The sequence below is a fragment of the Equus quagga genome, chromosome 2, assembly GCF_021613505.1.
Source record: "Equus quagga isolate Etosha38 chromosome 2, UCLA_HA_Equagga_1.0, whole genome shotgun sequence".
Classification (NCBI taxonomy): domain Eukaryota; kingdom Metazoa; phylum Chordata; class Mammalia; order Perissodactyla; family Equidae; genus Equus; species Equus quagga.
The window spans coordinates 65,779,343-65,803,334 of NC_060268.1; the positions used below are offsets into that span (position 1 = coordinate 65,779,343).

At 38.9% G+C, this 23,992-nt stretch overlaps 1 protein-coding gene across 5 annotated transcripts in view; it reads left to right on the forward strand.

Moving 5' to 3' along the window:
* Window positions 1-23,992, forward strand: part of LOC124235408 (neogenin) — a 247,023-nt gene that overhangs the window by 185,744 nt on the left and 37,287 nt on the right. For all 5 annotated transcript variants that reach the window (XM_046653310.1, XM_046653311.1, XM_046653307.1 and 2 more), the window contains exons 9-15: window positions 4,609-4,763; window positions 9,263-9,411; window positions 9,779-9,917; window positions 12,921-12,970; window positions 13,544-13,691; window positions 16,702-16,812; window positions 18,148-18,342. In XM_046653310.1, the coding sequence (XP_046509266.1) occupies window positions 4,609-4,763; window positions 9,263-9,411; window positions 9,779-9,917; window positions 12,921-12,970; window positions 13,544-13,691; window positions 16,702-16,812; window positions 18,148-18,342 (947 nt within the window). The remainder of the gene's footprint in view (window positions 1-4,608; window positions 4,764-9,262; window positions 9,412-9,778; window positions 9,918-12,920; window positions 12,971-13,543; window positions 13,692-16,701; window positions 16,813-18,147; window positions 18,343-23,992) is intronic.

The window sequence follows — 23,992 nt, forward strand, 5'->3', positions numbered from 1 at the left end:
TGTTTATTGTAGCATTGTTTGTTTTGAAGCACTGAAAAAAGGAAAGAGTGTAAATGTCCATTGAACGTAAATGTCTGTTGATAAAGGGATGGACATGTAGTTCAGATATAAATATCCATATGAAGTATGATGCAGGAATTTTTTTAAGTGGCTTTTATCTATATATTTTGATGTGTATGTGAATGCCTAAAGCATGATTCTCAACCAGGGACAGTTTGCCCCCCACCTCCCAGAAGACATTTGGCAATGTCTGGAGACATTTTGGGTTGTCACAACTGAGATGGAAGGGGATGCTTACTGGCATCTGGTGAGTAAAAGGTGGAGATGCTGATAAACATCCTACAACGTACAGGGCAGCCCCTACAACAAAGAATTATCCTGCCCAAAATCTCAACAGTGCTGAGGTTGAGAAAGCCTGGCATGTAGAGATCTGGTAAGATACAGGTCAGTACATGCCACAGGTGGGCCTCAGGGTAGGACAGGTTTTGAAGAGGGAGAAAAACTCGGACTTGAAATTTTTTTTTAACTATATATACTTTGGTTTTTAATGAAAATCTATCACATTTAAATTTTTTAATTTATGAATCATGAGTTGAAATGAGCAGAGATGATTAATAAATGAAGTTGGAATTGAGAAAAATATGAGAGTTAAGTTGGCAGGGGCAGGCGGACAGGACAAGTATCTATAAAGGAAGAGGAGATGCAGAGAGGATCCAGTTTAATTTGTGTGTCTGGTGTTTGAAGAATGGGAAAAGTAACAAAGCTAGCCTAACTGGGCTAGAGTTTTTGGTAGAAATTAGTAAGAGATTATAATAAAAGTGGAAGTTTGGAGCCAAATGTTGGAATGCCAGTAAGAATTTACACATAATCAGTTAAGAAGGGACCATTTTAGAGTCCTGAACAAGTGTGCCGTGTGATTTTATTAAACAGCTTTTATTAACAGTACTTTGAGGGTACTACACAAGATTAGAGGGGAGAAGAAATGGAATAAGAGAGACAAATAGTTACGTTAATCTAGGTGCGTGGTAGGTATGGCTTGGGTGAAAGTGGGAGCAGTGTCTTGGAGTGGACAGAATAAATCAAGGGAATATTTCAAAGGAAGATTCTTGGAGACTGTAATATTTTTTTGTTACCTCATTACTTTATGATTTCTGAATAAAAGCAATGAAGGTATAGAAAGAACACTAAGTCAAAAAACTAGATCCTGGTTACTTGTTTTATAAATAAAATTTATTTGTCCATTGTAAGCTTAAATTTTCTCATTTAAAAAATGAGGATAATAAATTTTCTCCACAGACTGATGATAAGAATTCATTGTGAGGATGTATACCACTGCCTGCATTTACAAATTCCCTTACTTCCTGCATTTGAAAATTCAACCACCAGGTGGCACTATGTGCCTTGGTCATGAGCTATAATTCTATTGGCTACCCAAGGTACCCGAGATTCCAGAGGGTCCTTCCTCTGCCTTTTCTGCCTTTTCAGCTATGAAATATTCTCCTTTTTTCCAATGTCTTTAATGTGTACGGTAGTACTTTTCTGATTTTAGACATTAAACAGAGAGTATAGAGTAAATTATTCTAGAAATTAATAGTATTTTAGAGATGGAAGAAGTCTTAGGTATCTGTTAGTCTAATCCAGAAGTTGGTAAACTATGGACCCTGGGACAAATCAGACATTATTTTTATGGCCCAGGAGCTAAGAACAGTTTTTACATTTTCAACTGGTTACATTTTAATAGGTTATGTAAGTAACTACATAATATTTTCCATTTTGCCTCTTGGCCTGTAAATATTTACTGTCAGGCCCTTTAATAAAAACTTTGTCACCCTGGTCTCATGCTTCTATTTAGTACGTGAAGAAACTGAGGCCCAGAAAGACTTAGTGACTTGCGTAGGATCCCCTAGCAAGGTAGTAGCATTGCCAGAACTAGAATTGGAGCTCCTAACTTCTAGCCCAGCGCTGTCCTAATGTGAAGTGTACCTTTTTCTTTCTCTTTTGACTCTTAGTTAACACATTCTAACCTGAGTCCCATTGCAACCTCACACATTTATGAGAATTGTCCTTCATAGCTTACCCTGGATCTCCTGAAGTCAAAAGTTTTTTTCTAGACAGACACTTGGTTCTGGGTCCTCAGAGCAATCTAGTGTTGGAAGCTCTTCAGGTGCTGGGTATAGTCCACCGTAGGGAATCACACCTCTTACGGATGTTTTTTGTTATTGTAATGCTTCTAGAGAAATTTGTTCTAGGTTTTTAGTTCCCTTCACTCATTTCTCCCGTTTTTTCCCTTTCACGTAGAACAACCAAAATGCTATCATTGCTATATAAGAGTTACGTATCAGAAGGCAGATCTCATCCATTCCTTCAGCACACGTTTGTGACGCTGCCTGGTGTATAAGCATTCTGCTAGGTGCTTCTGTTGTGAACAGGAAGGAGACACTCTTTCACGTCAGAGTACAATAGTGCCCCCCCACTCTCTTTCTCAGAAAGAACTCGTTTATACTTTTATTTACAGAGTGAGCAAAACAGACCTAATCTGTCTTGTTTCCTGGAGCTTTTAGTTTAGTGAAGTGTAAAAGACCTACTTCCTCTTAGACAGCAGTCATTTGTGATCAGTCCAGGAGTCAGCGCCCTCGGTGTAAGAAATCAGTTGATATCCTTCCTCTAAATCTTGTTATACTGAAGTTTAGCTAAAGAGAAAATACTATCTATAGATATCTCGAGTATCTCTGAGCAATACTTTTGTCACCATAGTGCTCTTTACCGATGGATCTGCTTATAGACAAACAACCTCTATAAATATGGCATGGGTACTGTTTTTTAATTAAAGTAGTTTACAGAACTATTGGAAACTGTTGAAAAACACTTAAATCTCTGAAATGCAAAAGATCACATACCATCACACAGATTGGCGTATGCTCAACAAATTTTACTCAGTAATTTCAGGGAAAATTATCAATATTTTAAAGTAAAAATTTTTACTCAAATAATTTCTTCCACTGAGTAGTTTGGGGCCCTTTTATTACTCTCTCAAGATAGACACAGATCTTTCCTCACAGGATTGACAGTTCTTAAAGGCCAGCTATTTGTATAGAACAAGTAAATTCCATCACAGTATTTGTTGAAAACTCTGTGTAATGTAATAGGGGTTTTGTTACAGTAAGTACAGTAGATTGAGCATAATTGTGGTCTCAAGTGTGGACACACAGACCCCCAAAATAAAGCATTATTTTTTAAAGAATGGGATAACTGCTTTTATGTTTTCCTCTCATAACACTAGATGGCTGGATTCATTTGTACTGTTTCTGATTTGTCAGACGCATTTCACATCGGTTTGAAAATTATTCCGAAAGAGTACAGTAGTCCCCCCATATCCATAGTTTTGCTTTCTTTGGTCTCAGTTACCCATGATCAACCATGGTCTGAAAATATTAAATGGAAAATTCCAGAAAGAAACAATTCATAAGTTTTAAATTGGGCACCGTTATGAGTAGTGTGATGAAATCTCACACCATCCTGCTTCATCCCACTCAGGACGTGAATCATCCCTTTGTCCAGCGGATACACACTGCGTACACTACCTGCCTATTAGTCAACTTAGTTGTCATCTCGGTTATTAGACTTACTGTCTCGGTATTACAGCACTTGTATTCAAGTAACCCTTATTTTACTTAATAATGGCCCCGAAGTGTGAGAGTAGTGATGTTGGTAATTTGGATATGCCAAAGAGAAGCCATAAAGTACTTCCTTTAAGTGAAAAGGTGAAAGTTCTTGACCTAATAAGGAAAGGAAAAAATCATGTGCTGAGGTTGCTAGGATCAGTGGTAAATTTTATTACAATATATTATAATTGTTCTATTTTATTGTTATTGTTGCTAATCTCTTACTGTACCTAATTTATAAATTAACCTTTCTCCTAGGTACGTATGTAGAAGGAAAAACATAGTATATATAGAGTTTGGTGCTATCCGTGGTTTCAGGCATCCAGAATGGATCTCCTGCGGATAAGGGGATCTACTGTATTCATTTTAAGAAATAAATTCTAGAAATCAGTGTCATGATTAGCTTATTTTATAGACTGGGTTACTTTTAAGCTTCCTGTAAATTTTTAATGTTTTGTTCACAATTTTAAAAGTGATAATCTCTAATTTTCTTTTTATCAAGATCTGTTATCCAAAATATACACAGCATTCTTTGATATTTTCTGTGAAAATTGGTTGGTACATGTAATCACCTTCTGTTTGTGTCCCTGAGAATCACCCCTTAAAACTCAGTGATTCCTAAAGCCTACAAAATTGATGACCAGCTGCCCCATTTGAAATGGCCCAGAATCTGGTCTGTGTCTTCTCTGAAAGGAAGTCTTGCTTATGACCAGGGATAGCAGCCAGTTAGCAGACATATATGACGTTGTTCTTTGCCAGTCTCCATATTCTACTGTGCACTGTTCCACCCCCAAAAGTTTCCTTTTTTGAGAGTTAATTTGACTTAAATTGTTAAGATTTTGAAGTGGTTTGGTATCTATAGGCATTGCAGTGAAAATGGAAACTGCACATTCTCAAAATATTCCTAATTGATGCTGTTTCTTTCCAAATCCCTCTTTGTCCAAAGGGAACGTGTTGAGAATACCAGTCACCCAGGAGAAATGCAGGTAACCATTCAAAACCTAATGCCAGCAACCGTGTACATCTTCAGAGTTATGGCTCAAAATAAGCATGGCTCCGGAGAGAGTTCAGCTCCACTACGAGTGGAAACACAGCCTGAGGGTAAGTCTCCCACCTGTCTGTCAGCTCGGCGTGTAGGTAGATCTATATGAAGGCCTACCTTACGTGTACCCTTGCACACCTAGGAGTACAGAAGTACAGTTCCTCACCTCCAAGGTCCTTCTGAATTAGTTAGGGGAGATCAAATTAATCCACATCACACAGTAGCAAGTAGTGTAAAACAGTAATTCTGCTGATATGTACTCAAATTTTACTGATCCTTTAAGACCTAGCTCAGATACCTTCTAGAATCTTTCCTCTGATCCTATCTAATATTGTATCTCTACAATTCTAAGATACATTATTGCTTTCTTCTTTAAATTCTGATTGTTAAGCTATCTCATTTATTTCATGGCAAAGAGAGAGTCTTTGTCATTCTTTTTGTTTCCCACAGTGTCTAATATAGTGCCTTACACATGAAGTAGGTATTTAATAATTAGCAACTGGATTGCCCTGATCTTTATACTTTCCACACTCTTCAGAATCTCTTTGAGATTTACTTTGGACCTGTGGTCTTTTGTGCTAAATAGTGTTACTTCCAATTATATTTCTTAAGATAATCTGCAGTTGAAATGAGTGTTAGGTTGACTTATTTTATAAATGTCTTGTATGTCTTAAGTTTTGCTTTTAAAATATAGGCCTGAAACTGCAAGGAGCAATCAGATCATAATTAATGCTTTTCCCATGAGACTTTCTTCTACACTTTTACCTTCTTTTAACACAAGCCCCTGTTTTTCCTTGGTGCCTTCTCCAGTTTTCTTTCACTATTAACTGCATTAGTTTTCCTGTATTAACAAGCTTCCAATAACAAAGATTTTACTTCAGCATGTGAGATACATTTGTGGAAGCTACTGACCAGGCAATGACACAGATTAAGTGAATTTAGCAATGAGACTATGGAAATAACTTAAGCACTTTACCTGATGGGTGGAACAAGTAAAGTCAAGAAGTGTATGGAGCTTCACTTTCTAATGCTGTGGCAAATCCTTCACTCACCAAACATTTACTGAGTATATATGAGGCACTCCACACAGTGTTAGAGATGCAGAGGATGCACAAGACAGGAATTCTGCCCGTAAAGAACAAGCAGTCTAGATAGGAGGTCATTGATCATTTCACTGATAGAGCTTAAAGATCAGACATCAAACCCGCGTAAGAACGAGAGCTCATCAGAGCGTCAAGGGCTTGATTTAAGGAAAGAATGTGTTCTCATTACAGGAAAAGGATGTTGAATTTCACAGTTACTCTGTTCAGATAAGAGGAGGAACAATCTATTAGATTTCGTGCTCAATTTTCCTCCGTTAGCTTTCATGTACAGGCGTCATTCATGACAGATACTGGGATATAGAACAAGGAAAAATTACTGTAAAAGTGAGGTAAATCAAGGCAAGTTCTGAGGAAAAGATGAGACCTGAGGTGGGCCTTGAAGCATTTGGCTTAGAGCAAGCATTCTTGGGGAAGGAAACTGCATGACCCAATCCCCAAAATGCAATCAAACAGTGCACATGCAAGATGAATCATGATGAAAATAAAAGAAAAGACTACTGGATTGGATTCAGTGCAAGGGCTCCATCTTGGCGCTATGAACCTTCTGAAAATATTTGTGTGTCTGTACCTATTCACAGTTTCCCTGGGAAAGAGCCTGTGGCCTTCATTATTATTTCAGAACTTATGAGTCAAACTGTTGAAAACTACTGGACTAGAAGAGTCATTGTCAATTTAGGGGTAAAGGAAAAGATGGAAGGGACAGGAGATTCGTTGAGTGCCTACCACGTGCCCATCACTGCTAGGCAGTCAGGCTGTAAAGATGAGTAAGACTTGGCTTCTGTCCACAGGGAGCGTATTACAGTCTGGTGCCAGAGACAGACAAGGAAATAGACAGTAGTGCGATGAGCTGTCATCACAGGGAAGGTGGGCAGCACAATCATTTGTTCAAGGAGTTCGATTAAAATAAAGTAGCTAAATAAGAATATAGATAGAGGGGCAACAGGCGCTGGTGAGGATATTTTAGGGATGGAGAGCGACTGTAGCGTGTTTTGGCGGAAATGGAGAGAGGTTCACACTTCCTCTCCAGGTATCCAGCCTGTGTGGGGCAGAAGTGTCGGACTCGGCCCTTGGAAAAGATTTTGCACTTTTAGCTTCACAAACCAACTTAAAATTTTTTCCGTTATTATGCCACTGTACAACTAAAATGAAAGAATTTGTTAGCGCCTTTTTAAGGGTCATATTTGCCTACATTTAGCCAATGAATATATTGAAAATGATTTCAAGGGAATTTGGGGACTTTTGTTTTCTTTCCCCTTTAGTAAGTTAGAGGAAAGTTTTCTCTCACCGCAGAAGTGTGACAAACCCCACCTGTCAGGCTGCACAAAATATGCTCTTGACAGTAAGTGAATAACATGATTCATAACTAAATAAAGCAAACAACTGTCAGAATAACCACATTCAGGTTTCTGTACTTTGGTAGCAAAACTAATCTTAAGCTGTGGTGCTGTTGTTTAAGAAAGCAGGTTTGTTTTACGTTTTGTTAGTTTTTTTCCCCTTTCCTTAAATCTAATGGATATGTGTGACAGAAACACTAGCACCAGAGAAATTGTTTTCCAATACAGAGTCTACCAAGGTGTAGGCATAGGCAACTGCCCAGGATTTGTGTATAAATTGGGACTGGAGGGGCTGGCCCCGTGGCCGAGTGGTTAAGTTTGCGCGCTCTGCTGCAGCAGCCCAGGGTTTCGCTGGTTTGGATCCTGGCCGCAGACATGACACCACTCGTCGGGCCACGTTGAGGTGGCGTCCCACGTGCCACAGCTGGAAGTTCCCACAACTAAAATATACAACTATGTACTGGAGGGATTTAGGGAGAAAAAGCAGAAAGGAAAAAAAGAAGAAGATTGGCAACAGTTGTTAGCTCAGGTGCCAATCTTAAAAAAAAAAATACCAACTCTTAAAAAAACAGTAAAAATAAAAAAATAAATTGGGACTGGAACCTGTCAGTCAGACAAAAAAAATATATAGTAAAAAGGTATGTGAGCCACTGTAGGAGTTAGAACTGGACAGTCAGTAAGGCAACCAATCATTGAGTTTTCTAGTCACATACATTCTATGGAGGGTGTTGTGATTTCCTCACTGGTCCTCTTGAGTCTGCATTTTAGAATCAGAAAGTGCTCACCTCTGGGCTCCACCACTTGCTAACTTCCCCATCCCTTGGGAGTGGTTCTAAACCTCTCATCATGGTCTATAAATAGGGAGGATAATAGTGTCTGTCATTTGGATTAGTGCAAAGATTAAATAAGATGTAATTTAAGGGGCCAGCCCTGTGGCGCAGTGGTTAAGTGTGCACATTTTGCTTCAGCGGCCCGGGGTTCACCGGTTCAGATCCCAGGTGTGAACATGGTACCGCTTGGCAAGCCATGCTGTGGCAGGCGTCCCACATATAAAGTAGAGGAAGATGGGCACGGATGTTAGCTCAGGGCCAGTCTTCCTCAGCAAAAAGAGGAGGATTGGCAGCAGATGTTTGCTCAGGGCTAATCTTCCAAAAAGAGCGATGTAATTTAAATGCATGTAAAGCGCTTAACACTCAACTGGTTATATGCATTCATTAAATGATAGCTATTCTTAAAATTATTATTCTTTAATCTAGTCTTGTTCCCTTACTGTTTTTCTTCCATGCATGTGTTCACACATCCTTTCTAAATAGAAATATGATCGTGTCATGTCATGTCCCTGCTCATAACTTTTCAGCGATTACCGAACACCTATAAGAGATAATCCAAACTCTATAGCAGGGCATTAAATTAGGTTCTTCATTCTCTGACTCTTGTCATCCTTTTCAGCATTCTCTCTCCCATATCCATTCTCTGTTTCAACCATAACTGCATAACACTATCTTCTCACATATCCTCCCCATTGACTGGAATAGTTTTCCCCTTGGTATCTAAGAAAACTGTCCATTCCTCTTACTCCCCAGAAGTCTTCAGCAGTCTTCTCCTTTGCTACCCACCCCCTCCCAAAGCAGAATTGTGTACTTTCTCCTTTCAGTTGGTAACAACTGTTACCAACTCTTTTAGCACTTATGACATTATTTATTTATAACTCTATGTCTGACTTCCCTCTGCACTGGGAATTCTTTGTGGGCAGGGACTCTATTCATCACTGTGTCCCCAGTGCCTAGTAAAAGAAGGCTTTCTTTTTATGATGGTTGGTTTTATGTGCTGCCGTCCCACTGCAAAACTAGGATTTTATATACCTCAAGAAGAATTCTGCAGTGTTCATTTTTTTCTTTGAATAAATTTGAGATACTTCACAGATAGTTTTTGGTGTTGACTCTTAAAAAGGCTAATGCGTTTAATTATATATTACCCTAAAACCACTTCAATTAAGTCTGTTGTTTTCTTAGTTTTTATTGTTTTTAAAATGTGGCCAGTATGACATTATTGCTGAGAATGGTCATTGAGGAGTGCAGTAAATTTCATTTGTATCTTGCTGTTTTGAAATTTTCTTTCTAGTTCAGCTCCCCGGCCCAGCACCTAACATCCGAGCATATGCAACTTCACCTACTTCTATCACTGTCACCTGGGAAACACCGTTGTCTGGCAATGGGGAAATTCAGAATTACAAATTGTACTACATGGAAAAAGGGACTGATAAAGAACAGGTATAAGATGAAGCCATTTTTCAACCCATTGATTGGAATAGTAAAGTTGAAATATGTTTCCAAAACTCAATACCTGTCTTGAAGTCTTAGGGAAAAAAAAGATCTATAGGAAATGGAAAGTTGACAGATTCTATTTCTTTGTACCAACATTTATTCTGTAGTTTCTGTCAGCATGGGTCACTAAACATCAAGCAATATTTCTCAGTAAATTGCCAGTGTTTATGATTAATCTGCTTTGACTGTTAAATAACATTCTGTAAAGGGATAAAAATCTGCATTGTGTCAAATATAGAATTTGTATAGTTAATTATTTTGCAGCGTTTCTTTTGGCTTTCGTTGTGTATATAATTGTTTTATTTTGTTCAAGGATGTTGATGTTTCAAGTCACTCCCACACCATTAATGGGTTGAAAAAATATACAGAGTATAGTTTCCGAGTGGTGGCCTACAATAAACATGGTCCTGGAGTCTCCACGCAAGATGTTGCTGTTCGAACATTGTCAGATGGTGAGTCTTTCTTCCTCGGGAACAAAATCTCTTGCTTGGGGGCCCTGATGGCGTAGTGGTAAGATCATGGGCTTTGCTGTCAAGAAGATTCAGTTCAAATCCCAGCTCTGCCCCTTACTGGTGGTGTGACTTTGGTCAAGTCAGTTAACATGTCTGAGCGTGTTTCTTTACGTGTAAAATGTAGATAAACCAACTTCATTGTGTTGCTGTAAAGGCTTAGTGAGAGAGCATAGAACATGTAGTGCCTGATACTGAATATCTTCTCAGTGTTTTTATTTTTAGTAGGGGCTTTTGTATAAGTAAATATTATTGCTTCTTCATAACACAGACCATTCCAGGACTGTTGGAAGGCTAGCCTTGCTCTACTTAGCAACCATGTTTGTATGCCAAATAGATCCTTTTAATTCCCAGTCATTTGTGGCAGTTTCATTTCTCGCTTGTGATTGAATTTCTAAGCCAAGTTATATGCATATGCCCATGATCTGGAGCAGTATTTTTCAAACTACAGCTTGCCAGAGATATTGAGTGAGTCAAGACCAGCATTTTTTTAAAAATATTTTCAGAATAGAACAGAAAATAACAGAGTTCATTGCACTTTAGTAAGTATATGTATTGTTTCATGAAACTCAGCTAAATCCAACTTGTTACAAAAATGTCATTTTTTAAAACTGTGTGTGTATGTATATATAGCCCTTATATATATACAGGCATGCTTTAGAAGCTGTGGTTTGACTTCTTGAAGTAAATGGTCAACCATAATAATGGTCACACTAATAAAGGAGCAGACTGACATCATGTGCCTCCTGATGTGATGCATTGAGAAAGACGTAACTTCACCTGTTTCATCTATGTTGTATCCCTGCCAAAAATGTTTAACTTGAATCTGATCATGATGAAACCATGAGACATCCCAAAATTGAGGGAAATTCTGCAAAATAAATAAATAAACCACCTGAATTCTTAAAAAATATTAGCCTTATGAAAGGAAAAATAAAAGATTGAGGAATCATTCTAGAATCTAGATTAAAGAGAAGTAAAGACACATGAAATAAAATAAAACATGTATGATCTTTGACTTGTTCCTGGATCTGGGAGTAAAACCAGCTATGAAGGACACTATGTATTAGTACAATTACTTTATGTTAGATATAGATAATGTTAGGCAATTTTAAATATTAGCTATGTTATTAGATATATTAGATACTATTTTTGTATTAAGATTAAATTTTCTGAATGTGATCATTGTATTATAGGTCTCTGGGAGAATGTCCTTGTTCTTAGGCAATACGTACTGTAGTATTTAGGAGTAAAATATCATGATGACTGCAACTCTCGCAGATGATTCAGAAAGAATATATAGATAGATAAATATGTGTGTATAAATATAATAAGAGAAATAAAGCATATGTGACAGAATTGGTGAATCCACTTGATTCCACCAAAAGAATATATGGTGTTCACCATTTTATTCTTGCCTCTCTTTTCTGTGTGCTTGACATTTTTCAGGATAAGAAGTTGGGAAAAATAAATATGAACTAGAGTTTGGTTAGACAACTACATAAGCCAGTTGGTCAAAAGTTTTGAGAACAGTTGAGGGAACAAGTGTTTACTGTAGGCTTTCAAATCTACACATGAGCCAATTTTTACTGTGCTAAGTGGGTTGGCATGCTGACTCCAGTGCCTGTCACAGGAACTGAATGTGTCTTAGCCTGGTGCTTAAGAGAGCACTTTGGAGTGAGGTGAGCTTGGTTCCTGTGCCAGGTGAAACAAATATCTTGGGCATGTTAACTGCCCTGAACCTCATCTATAGTTTTGTCATCTATAAAATGAGAATAATAACGGAAACTCCCTTGGTATGATTGTTGTAAGGATTAAGTACCCACCATGTAGGAGTATGCAGCAGATCTTAGCAATGGTAATGATGATGAAGACAGAAACAACAACTGTGTTGGGTGCCCCTGCACCTAAGTGAGAGGTTCTTAACGGGGATAGTAGGAACCATTCATGAACTTTTTTCAAAACACATGTGTCTAAGTTGTACTCCAGACCCTCTGTGCCTGGATCTCTGGATTGAGGCCTGAAGCACTTTGTTAGCAGAAGATACAACATTGAGCAAGAAATAGTCTCTGTCCTCCAGAAGCCTGTAGCACAGTGGGCACTTAGTTATATACCTGGTCACCAAATGTCAGAAAAAGAGAGAAAGAAGTTTCTGTGGATGGATTAGGAGAGGAGAGCTAAAGTCAACATTTTGTAGGTAGAGAAGAAACTGATTAAGTTTACGTAAATTTTCTTTGCTTGCTATAGGTACTACAGAGGGGGATGTTGGAGAGTGTATGGACCATAAACTTTGAGATACCCCTGTCTTATGTTCTAATATGTGAGAAACTAAAGTTATGCAGCTGTTTATTTAGCCGGGAGTCCCAAACTTCTCACATCTAATTGAGCATTCCGATGTATAGTTGGCTTGTGAAGTCACGTGGTCACTTTACTGAAGCTGTCATTGCTTAAATATCTCTTTGCTCCACTTGGGAACTGCCTTCAAAACTGGTTTAAGAACCGCACAAGAAAGCCTAGCTCACTGATTTATGTATGTCACATTTTGGACTCATAATGACATTACCCGGTTCATTCACTTGCCGTATCCATTAGACTTGTTTCCAGAACATTTGTGGCTCTTCCCTAAGATAAAGATATGCTATCACCAAGAATATTCAGAAGAGTACATTGAAGGGTCGCAATGTATCTGGGATCTAGAAAAGTTAAAAGTACAACCTGGCTTGAGTATGGGTGCATTTATATGAATGTCTCATTTTTTTAAATGAATCAAACACAACCACACCTTATCCACATACTGTTATCAACATGAAGGCACTGGCAGCTTGGTTTAGACCTTCAGGTTGCATAATCAGTGTTTGAGATATGCATTTGGGTAGAGTTTGGCCAATAACAAGCACATGAGGGTGATATGTAGGTAACTGAAAAATTTTTTTTCTCCCCATCCAGTTCCCAGTGCTGCTCCTCAGAATCTGTCCTTAGAAGTAAGGAATTCAAAGGTAAAACTTTATCTTGTCATTGTTCATTTTTACTGGTGTACTGTTCAACCTCAGAAGGGCTTACCAAGAGGGAGATTCTATATCAAAACAATCATAATCAAGCAGAGAAGTAAGGTGACATGGATGGTACACTTGCTGGTAAAGCAGGGTTTAGAAACCAACTCCGGTTTATTCTGTTTAACTTTACTGCTTTTCTGTGAAGCAAAAATTACTTTAGCCTTTCTGCAAATATATTGCCTTAGTATGTAAACCATGACATTCTAGATCTTAGCATTCCAGAGCCTTGGCAATGAAGTAGGAAGAAGTAAGTTGTTTATGATACCTTAGTATCATAACTTAGTACTGTGAGATGAGCCCAGTGTGAATCAAAGGCAGACATCTGTCAGATGGCTTTAAAATTAAAAAGTATTTTTGAGTGGTTATTAAATAACTTAGCGAACTCTGACCTGAGCACCCTGCTGCCTTTATTTTTGTTCTCTTTACAAGGTGAATTTAAGGTAATAACACATAAAATAGTGAGGACTAAGCTTTCAATATATTCAATCTTTTTCCTATAATCTTGTCTTTTCCCAGAGTATTATGATTCACTGGCAGCCACCTCCTCCAGCCACACAAAATGGGCAGATTACTGGCTACAAGATTCGCTACCGAAAGGCCTCCAGAAAGAGTGATGTCACTGAGACCTTGGTAACTGGGACACAGCTGTCTCAGCTGATTGAAGGTAAGCTGCTTTGCACATAGGCAAAAGCTAGGAGATGCTGTCTTTCTCAGACATTGAATTGTGCTAGTCTACTGACTACCCTCAGCTGTTGACCTATACAAAGTGAAAATGGTTCAAAAGAGTTTGTATGGTTCAGTCTGCTTCTGACTTGATAAAAATTAATGGAAAACACTCCTACAGGTTTTGCCATCTCTGGGTGGTGAGATTGTGTTTGAGTTTTATTTCCTTACTTGTCTTTTTCTGTATTCTCCCCATTTTCTTTTTTGAATATATATATTACTTTTTTGTGATCTATAAAAAGGTAAAACAAAGCTGTATAAGCAAAGAATCTACTCAGTCTGGTTGGTAGCAGAGGTTTACAAAATTATTTTTCTAACACTGACACCACTTGTTTATATGCAGCCTGAAACAACATTTGTGAATAGCTATAGCAATGTAATAATCATTCTTATTACTATGGACATGATAAAGTTTTAGAAAATTCTCTCAAGGATAGCTTGTTTTGAATAGTTTTCCCTTTATATGCAACAGAGAAGTGGCTTACCTGGTAAAAATGGACCCAAATGCATCTCTAATATGCATTCCCCCTACAGATGGCAGAGTACCCTCCTCTTCCTTGCTCAGGTAGGAAAAGTGGAGTTGGCTTAGCAAGAAGCGTGGGAGGGGCATGGGCAAGTTGGCTCTGCAGGAGAAGCATGGGAGGAAGGTGAAGTGCTGTTGCTCTTTGGATATTGGGACCGTGCTTACAAAGAATAGAGACAGATGCCCCTAACAAACCCTTTTGGGGGTTCCTAGTAGAGCTCGAGGAAGAAAGGTATAAGAATGGAGGTCTTGTCATTATTATAAAAGCCTGGAGAATTAATTCATCATCCGTGGGGAACTATAAACTTTCCTGACATTGCTTCCCTCCTGGGTAGACATTGAAAGGATTAGAGAAGGTTGATATCAACCACTTGGCTCTGCTCCCAGGGGCCAGGTTCTTAATAGAACCAAGATCTGGAGTCAAAAAGTGTAATGAGTCTTCCCTTCTTTATAGATATGAATTTCTGAAAATTAAGAGAGCTGCTGACAGTGGAAAACTGTCCTCTAGTAATCCAGCAAGCTTTTTTCCTTACTCCTCACCTCGCAGATGGGATTAAATTCCTTCAAAATAGGAGAAGGTGAATATTTGTCTCCAAGGGTACCTTTCAGTCTTTTGGGTTCTTCACATGAACCCCCATAGCTCTGAGCTGCAGCGAGTAAACATGGCTGCAGTGGGTGTTGCTGAGAAATCGCACTAAAGGAGGATTATGGTAAAACTGGTCACAGATGTTCTTAAAAGTCAGTTTCTGATTTTATTCCAAATGCAGATAAATAACATTTCCCATCTGTAAGGCTTTTATTTTGAATATTTAATAGTAGATATTTACTGTATACCAGGTACTGTTCTTGTTGCTAATAATATAGAAATATAGTACAGTCCTTGCCCATGAGGAGACTATTCATTTTCTCAATGAAACGTTTGCTATGTAAGCAAAATACCACTTTCATGGTAAAAGTAACTTTTTCTTCACAAAGAAAATTCTTGCATTTTAAAATCATATTTAGATTCATTCGTTTAACAGACTTGATTGAAGTTTAGCATGTTTTGGTCCCAGGATGCTCACATGCTCTGTCTCTCGCTCTCCCTCTCTCGCTCTCTCGCTCTCTCACATTCTAATTCTCGCCAAAAGGGGAGGGAATGATAATCTGGCTAAATTCTTTTAGGACCTCAATTGAGCCATGTTTGCTAGTGGTCCAGGTTGTTGTCTGTTAACCATTATAAATACATGTACAGCCCACTCTGGCACTTTCTGGTTCATTGTATGCAAGGAAGAGACAGGGAGGTAAACTGACTTGGGCCCAGCCATTTTGTTTCTCTTTCTGTCTTGCTTCTTGCTTTCTTGTGGGCAAACAGATTCAGGATGGGCCTGCAGAGAACCCAACCTCCCATCTCTCCTCTCACACCATGTGACAGGGTTAATTAACTGAGCCAGGGCTCATCCTGCCTCCTGCCCAAGTTCTCTCAATAGCTCTCCCTTTGGAGTTTCTATACCATACTGCTGGCCAAAGATCCCAATATTTGGATGTGGGGAGGTAGGATAATTTTTCATAACCCTTCCAAAGCCTATCACAGTATCTAGTATTTAAGTGCCCTAAAAATGTATGCATGTGAACTGTACATTTAAAAATGGTTAAGATGGTAAATTTTGTTACATGTCTTTTAGCACAATAAGAAAGAACAAAATGGACACATGAATATATGAATAGCTGACCATATTATTGACTGTTGCCCTACTTTGTAGGGCAGACTTTTACATGTGGATCTTTGTTGCCTTCAATATATGGGTAAATCGTGTACTTTATTAGCTGATAGTAAATATGAAAGGTTGCATAATAGAGAGGCCTTTTTCCTCTTTTGTTTATTGTATGTACTGTATTGTACTTGTGGGCCAGTAGGCTGTTGAGAAATAGATTTCTAGGCCATATTTGGTGTTTAAAGTTTTTCTGCTGTCGTTATGGGGTAACTTAGAGAACAGAGGTAACTGGTAGGAGATAATGTCTTTGCGTTCTTTTCTAGTCTTGCGTGTCTTCTGAGACCAACTGACTTTATTCCTTTGTTATAACTCTTTCATTATCCTTGGCCTCTTGTTGGCTTTAGCTTCCTTAGTAACAAAATGAAGGGATTGCTTTAAGTGATCTCTAAGGTGCCTTCCAGCTCTTAAAAAAAATTCTGTAATCAGCTGGGAGCGTTGCTCATTTCTCTCCTCCAGGCTTGAGTGGGCTTCAGCCTCTACCTGAGAGCTGGGAGCTCCTCTCTGCTGTGTTTGTGTGTTGCTTGTTCTGTAGCGACTTTAACTGAAACTTTATCAGGATACTAGCTACATACTGAGTTGGTAGATGAGATATTTGCTCTAATCAAAGACTGTTAATCTTTTGTTTTTCCAAAGCTCTTGTTTCAGTTTGTCTTTCTTTGTCATTTGGGTCTCAGGTCTTGATCGGGGGACTGAATATAATTTCCGAGTGGCCGCTCTAACGATCAATGGTACAGGCCCCGCTACTGACTGGCTTTCTGCTGAAACTTTTGAAAGTGACTTGGATGGTAAGAACAACAATTGGCAGAATTGGCACAGGCTAGGTACTAACTGTGGTCAAATGAGTCAAACTGGAAAGCACAGATTTGGGGTGTATATGGCTTAAATCTGTGAACTTTAATACTGCAGTCATTCCTGGAATGCAGCAAGTCTTCTGGAATGTGTTTTTTTGTTTGTTTGGGTTTTTTGCAGTGGCTTTTAGAGAAGTGCCCCTTTAAGCAGAACCAGAACAAATGGAAATATATAGGTGCTTTAAAAAGTCTGTTTTTCAGGCCAGCCCAGTGGCACAGTAGTTAAGTTCGCATGTTCCACTTCCGTGGCCCAGGGTTCCCCAGTTCAGATCCCAGGTGTGGACATGGCACCGTTTGTCAAGCCATGCTGTGGTAGGCGTCCCACATATAAAGTAGAGGAAGATGGGCACAGATGATAGCTCATGGCCAGTCTTCCTCAGCAAAAAAGAGGAGGATTGGTGGCAGATGATAGCTCAGGGCTAATCTTCCTCAAACAAAAAGTCTTTTTTCTACCAAAGCCATTAAGTAAATGGATAATCTAAAATTTAAGACTGCACCACATAAATCGTGCCTTTGTTTCAGTGGCAGTTTCCCTTAGTCCTGGACACCATGCCCTTTTTCTCACCTGTTTATCCAGTGAGTCACTCCACATGGGTGTGTGTGTATCTTTATCAGAGACAGGTGCTGCACTCCAGAGACAGAGACCTGAGTCCTTATTCTAATTCTTGGTTTACTAGCTTTTAAATGAAGATAGCAATTTATGGCTTACAATAATGTACTTGAAAGATACTGTAAATTGCCACCTTTTTAAGCCTCTTAGTCTCCTACCATTTAAATCAATTGTGCTTCTAAAATTTCATATTTTCTGGCTTATCGTAGTACTTAGGGGAGTAAATAACCGATCCCATTGTGGTAGTGTGATACCTGATCACCTGTGACAACAGGCCTCTGATCAGTTGGTGTTATGTCTTTCACATTCCACCTGGTAGAGTTTGGGAGTCAAATGTGAGACCAGTAGGAGTGGGTAACTATTGAAAGGCAGTTTATTTGTTTTTCTCCATTGGGTCAAGGTTCTTGGATCTCTTTGTCCTCCCTTCCAAATTAATATTGTAATGTCTTATATTTCAGGCCTTTGAGTTTTGTTTTTTCTTAGACGGCAGTAAAATCATAGGCCATACTTCACTAGACGTACAAATTCTCTTTGAATTCTTGGGCATAATGAAAAAAACTTAGCCCCAAATAATTTGGCAGCAGGCTGAACACCATTCCCCAAGGACTGTGAAATATTCTAGGAGGGCAAATCTCATCTTGATTTTCTACTTTCCTTCCCAGAAACTCGTGTTCCTGATGTGCCCAGTTCTCTTCATGTCCGCCCACTTGTCACTAGCATCGTAGTAAGCTGGACTCCTCCAGAGAATCAGAACATTGTGGTCAGAGGTTATGCTATTGGCTATGGCATTGGCAGCCCTCATGCCCAGACCATCAAAGTGGACTATAAACAGCGCTATTACACCATCGAAAATCTGGGTATGTATGCTAAGTAGAGGAAGTGATTGCACATGTGATTTCTTTCTTTTTAACTTTTTCTTGTGTAATAATTTTGTTTTTATAGAAAAATAGTGCAAAGAATTCCTATATGTCCTTCACCCAGATCCCCCAAAGGTTAACATTTTACCACCTGTGCTTTATCATTCTGTATCTTCCTGTAAGTACATGTTTTTTTCTTGAACTATTTGAGGGTAAGTTGCAGACATGATGTCCTGCTAGTCACTAATACTTTGCTTATTTGTTTTTTCTTTTCTTTTCTTTTTTTTTTTTTTGAGGAACATTAGCCCTGAACTAACATCTGCTGCTAACTCCTCCTCTTTTTGCTGAGGAAGCCTGGCCCTGAGCTAACATCCGTGCCCATCTTCCTCTACTTTATATGTGGGACTCTTGCCACAACATGGCGTGCCAAGCAGTGCCATGTCTGCACCTGGCATCCGAACCAGCGAATCCCGGGCCCTCAAAACAGATCATGCTCACTTAACCACTGTGCCAGCAGGCTGGCCGCATCACTAGTACTTTACTGTGTGTTTCCTAAAAACAGTTATCAAAATCAGCAAATTAACACTAAGACTACAGACTTTATTTACATTTTACTAGTCATCTCATTACTGGCCTTTATAGCAAAAGAAAAACGTTGTTTTCTGGTCCCGGATCGCATGTTGCATTTAGTTATTGTGTCCCGTTAGTTTTTTGTTGTTGTTGTTTTTGAGGAAGATCAGCCCTGAGCTAACATCTGTTACCAATCCTCCTCTTTTTGCTGAGGAAGACTGGCCCTGAGCTAACATCCATGCCCATCTTCCTGTACTTTATATGTGGGACGCCTGCCACAGCATGGCCTGCCAGGTGGTGCCATGTCCACACCCGGGTTCCGGGCTGCTGAAGCAGAATGTGCGCATGTAACCGCTGTGCCACCAGGCCGACCCCCCATTAGTTTTTTTGATATGGAACAGTTCCGCGGTTTTTTTCTTGGCTTTATGACTATGATGTTTTTAAAAAATATAGACCATTTATATTTTGTAGAATGTCCCTCAATTTAGACTCGTCTAATATTTCCTCATTAGATTGAGCGTAAGCATTTTTGGAAGGAAATAACATATGTGTTCTTGTAGCATCATATCAGGAGGCACATGAAAGCTCTTGCTAGTGATGTTAACTTTAATCACTTGGTTACAACAGTCTCTGTCACATTTCTCCACTATAAAGTTATTTTTTTCCTTCATAATTAATAAGTACCTTGTGGGGGAATACTTTGAGTCTTTGTAAATATTTTGTTTCTCATCAAACTTTCACTTGCTAGTTTTCTCATCTTTAGCAACAGTTATAACTATGGTGTTTCCCAAGTGGTAATTTTCTAATCCCATTATTTCTTCTACATTTATTAGCATAAGATAAGAGCTTGCCTTCTCTTTCATAGTGAAAGAACGGCCAATGGTAGTCTCTTTATAACTGGTTCCTCTGTCCATTTGACATCTCTCATCTTTCTTTGAGCACTTTCTTCCTTTTTGACACAGTAAGATGTTTTAGGCTCATCTGGTATTTTTCTAGCCTTAGCTCTTGAATGAGTCATTTCTCCAAAAACCCTGGTTTCTTTTATAGAAAATGATATTTAGAAACCAATATCTGGAGCAGTATACATGCTCATTGTTACTGGTAGAAAATCTTAAGGAATCTATAAAAAGGCTACTAAACCTATGAGTGAGTTTAGCAAGGTCACAAGATATAAAGTCTACATACAGAAGCATTTGTATTCCATATACTAACAATAAGCAGTTGAAAATTGGAATTAAAATAGCAGTGCCATTTTGATGATCCATAGCATCAAAAAATATGAAGTCCTGGGGCCAGCCTGTGGCATAGTGGATAGGGTCACACTCTCTGCTTCAGTGGCCCGGGGTTCTCAGGTTTGGATTCCAGATGTGGACCTACACACTACTCATCAAGCCAGGCTGTGGTGGCATCCCAAATACGAGATAGAGGAGGATTGGCACAGATGTTAGCTCAGGGGCAATCTTCCTCAAGCAAAAGAGGAAGATTGGCAACAAATGCTAACTCAGGACCAATCTTCCTCACCAAAAAACAAAAAAGTAGTACTTACGGATAAACTGTAAAAATCTGTACAGTCTGTACACTGAAAAGTAAAAAATTATTCTGAGAAAAATTCAAGAAGACTTAAATGGAGATACCAGGCTCAGGGATTGGAAGACAGTATTATTAAAATGACACTTCTCTCTACTACAAATCCCAAGTCCCGGTAGACTTTTTTATGAAATTGATAAACTTATTCTAAAATTTATATGAAAAACCAAAGGACCTAGAATAGCCAAAAAAAAATTTTTTTTGAGGAAGATTACCTCTCAGCTAACATCTGCCACCAATCCTCTTTTTTTTTTTTTTTTTTTGCTGAGGAAGACTGGCCCTGAGCTAACATCCGTGCCCATCTTCCTCTACTTTGTATGTGGGATGCCTGCCACAGCATGGCTTGACAAGCGATGCATAGGTCTGCACCTCAGATCCAAACCAGCGAGCCCCGGGCCACCAAAGTGGAACATGCGAACCTAACTGCTGCACCACTGGGCCAAAAGTTTTTGAAAAGAAGAGTTAAGTTTAGAAGACCCAGACCATCTGATTTCAGGACTTATTATAAAGCCACAGTAATTGAGACATTGTGGTAGTATTAGTGTAAAGGTAGGTGTTATAGATGAGTGGAACAGAGTAGAGTTCCGAAATAGATCCATATGTATATGGCCAATTGATTTTTGACAAAAATACTCAGAATTCAGTGGAGAGAGGATAGTGTTTTCAACAAAGGTGTGGAAATAACTGGATGTCTGTATGAGAAAGAAAAGGAACCTTCCTTGATCCTTATCTCACATCATTCACAAAAACAGACCTAAATGCAAGAGCTAAAACTGCAAAACTTCTAGAAGAAAACAAGAACAAATCTTCATGACTTTGGGATTGTCAAAGGATACAAAAAAGCGCAAATTATAAAATTTTAAAAGATTAATAAATTGGACTTGATTCTCAACATCATTAATCATCAGAGAAATGCAATGGAATACCACTACACATCCTCCAGAACTGCTAAAATTTAATAGACTGCCAATACCAGATATCAGCAAGGATGCAGAATTGGAACTCAAGGATGCAGAACTGGAAGCTGGTGGGAATGTCTGATGGTACAACCACTTTAGAAGACAGTTTGGAAGTTTCTTAAAAAGTTGACCATAGAATCCAACATTCCCACTAATAGTTATTTAACCAAGAGAAATAAAAGCACACATTGACACAAAGAGTTGTACGCAAATGTTCATAATAGCTTTATTTATGATAGTCTAAAAGGGGTCAAGAAGTAAATGGTAAATTGTACTGTATCACAGTCTAATGGAATGATACTCAGCACTTAAAAGGAATAGGCCGTGGATACACACAGCTGTGTAATGAATCTCACAAACATGCTGAGCAAAAGAAGCTGAACACAAGAGAGTACATACTGTGTTATTATGTTTTTATGAAATTATAAAATAGGCAGCACTTATCTGTAGGGACAAAGCAAGATCACTGGTTGCCTAGAAATGGGTAGGGGGAATTGACTGCAGGGAGCACAAGGGAACTATATGGAGTGTTGGGAATATTCTGTATCTTGATTGTGGTAGTGGTTACACAGGCATACATGTTTGTCAAAATTCAACAAAACTGTACACTTAACAGGTACGTTTTGCTGTATGCTAATTATACCTCAAAGCTGATTTACAAAGCAAAAAAGGCTTTGAGAAATAGTAATATTTTATAATAGAAAGTGAATTGATTTGGGTAGGTATAATTACTTTTCCAAATTAGATTTTCATTATAGAGATCTTTTTTGAAAGACTTGTCTTTTAATTCAGAATCTGCCCTGACCAACTTTTTTATTGAATCATTTTTTCTGATTATTCTTCCCTAAGAACAACTTTAGATGTCTAACAAGTGAATAACCTTTGTCTTTTCTGCTAGAAAATAAGCGGCAGTTTAATGTTTATTCAAAAACAAAGTAGCCTTTCTTTTTCCTTTTAATAAGAAACAGCATGGCTAACCTAGAAAGTGTTCCCACATCAGCGTTCTTATAAGGCACTTGTATTAGGGCAAGAGAAATGCTTTGCTGGGGCCGGCCTGGTGGTGTAGTGGTTAAGTTGGCACACTCCATCCACTTCAGCGGCCCGGGGTTTGCAGGTTTGGATCTTCAGTGTGGACCTAGCACCTCTCGTCAAGCCACGCTGAGGTGGCATCCCACATAAAGTAGAAGAAGATTGGCACAGCTGTTATTTCAGGAACAATATTCCTCACAAAAAAAAGAAAAGAAAAGCTTGCTAGTAGGATAAAAATGTCTCCGTGCTGACCCACCTCCTACTGTTTCCTTTATAAAATTACTGAAATGAAAATCCTCTGCAGCGTAGGCGGTACATTGTCCTTGACCTCCATGTGCTTTCAGTCTAATAGAACAAAAGTAAAACAGAAGGAACAATGAGATGAGTTGCAGTGAAGTATGTTCAGAGAAGGGAGAGCTAGGAAGGCACAGTAGAGCAGTCAGGGAAGAAGCTGAACCTGGGCTTGGAAGACTGAGTCAGAATAGCGTTTGAAAATAAGAGACGAGAGGGAACGCTGTGTGTGCTGAAGAGAGTAAACAGACTATTACAGAGCAGAGGGCACATTGAGAAGTGGCAAAAAAAATTTAAGTTGGCATAAAGTGAAATAAGCTTGAGCTGTATTTATCAACACAGATAATCTAGGATGCATATAATGTTGAACAAAAGAAAGTCAGAAGTAGGGTATATTTAGGAATTCATTTGTTAGTCAAACTAGAGCACTCTTCTGATCTTCAGATCCATATAAATGTTTGTTTACTGGTATCCATACTGGAATATAGCCCATATTCTATCATAATTTAATCAAAATTAAAGTTAGTGTCTTCTCCTGCAAACTTTTCGATCAATCAGCAAATGTTTAATGAACACCTACAGTATCCCAGACACTGTAAGCAGAGAATCAGACAGACATGGTCCCAATTATTAGAAATAATATAATTTGTAAATAATTGAAATTGTTTAGAACGCTGAAGAAGAGAAATGGAGTGCTACATGTTATGTAACTAGAGAGGCTAATCCAGTCTGAGATGAGCCCTTTCATTCATTTCAGATGAATAGGCATTGTCCTGGTAAAGAAGGGTGGTGTGTGTCCCCAGCATAGGGAACAGCTGCATGTATTAAAGCCCACTGGTAGGAGAGCACATAGTGTTCAGTGAACTGAGAGATGGCTGGTAAAGACGGAGCCTAGTGAACAAGGCAGAGTGGTGAGAGGCAAGTAGACTGAGCAAGACTTGATGACTTGCATATAGGGTAGGAAGGAGATTCTGACTTGAGCAGCAGGGCATGTAGTAGTGCCGTTTATGAACTAGGGAGCACTGAAGTGGGGGGAGAGAGGCAAGAAAGAGAGATTTCAGACATCCAGGTGGAGATGCCAGACAGACAGTTGAACATAGAGGTCCGGTGGTCAGAACAGGTCTGGAACAAATACTAGACATATGTATTTGCACCTGATGGCACGTACACGCTCATCTGGGCTAAGGAAATGAGTGAAAGCACATAGGGAGAGA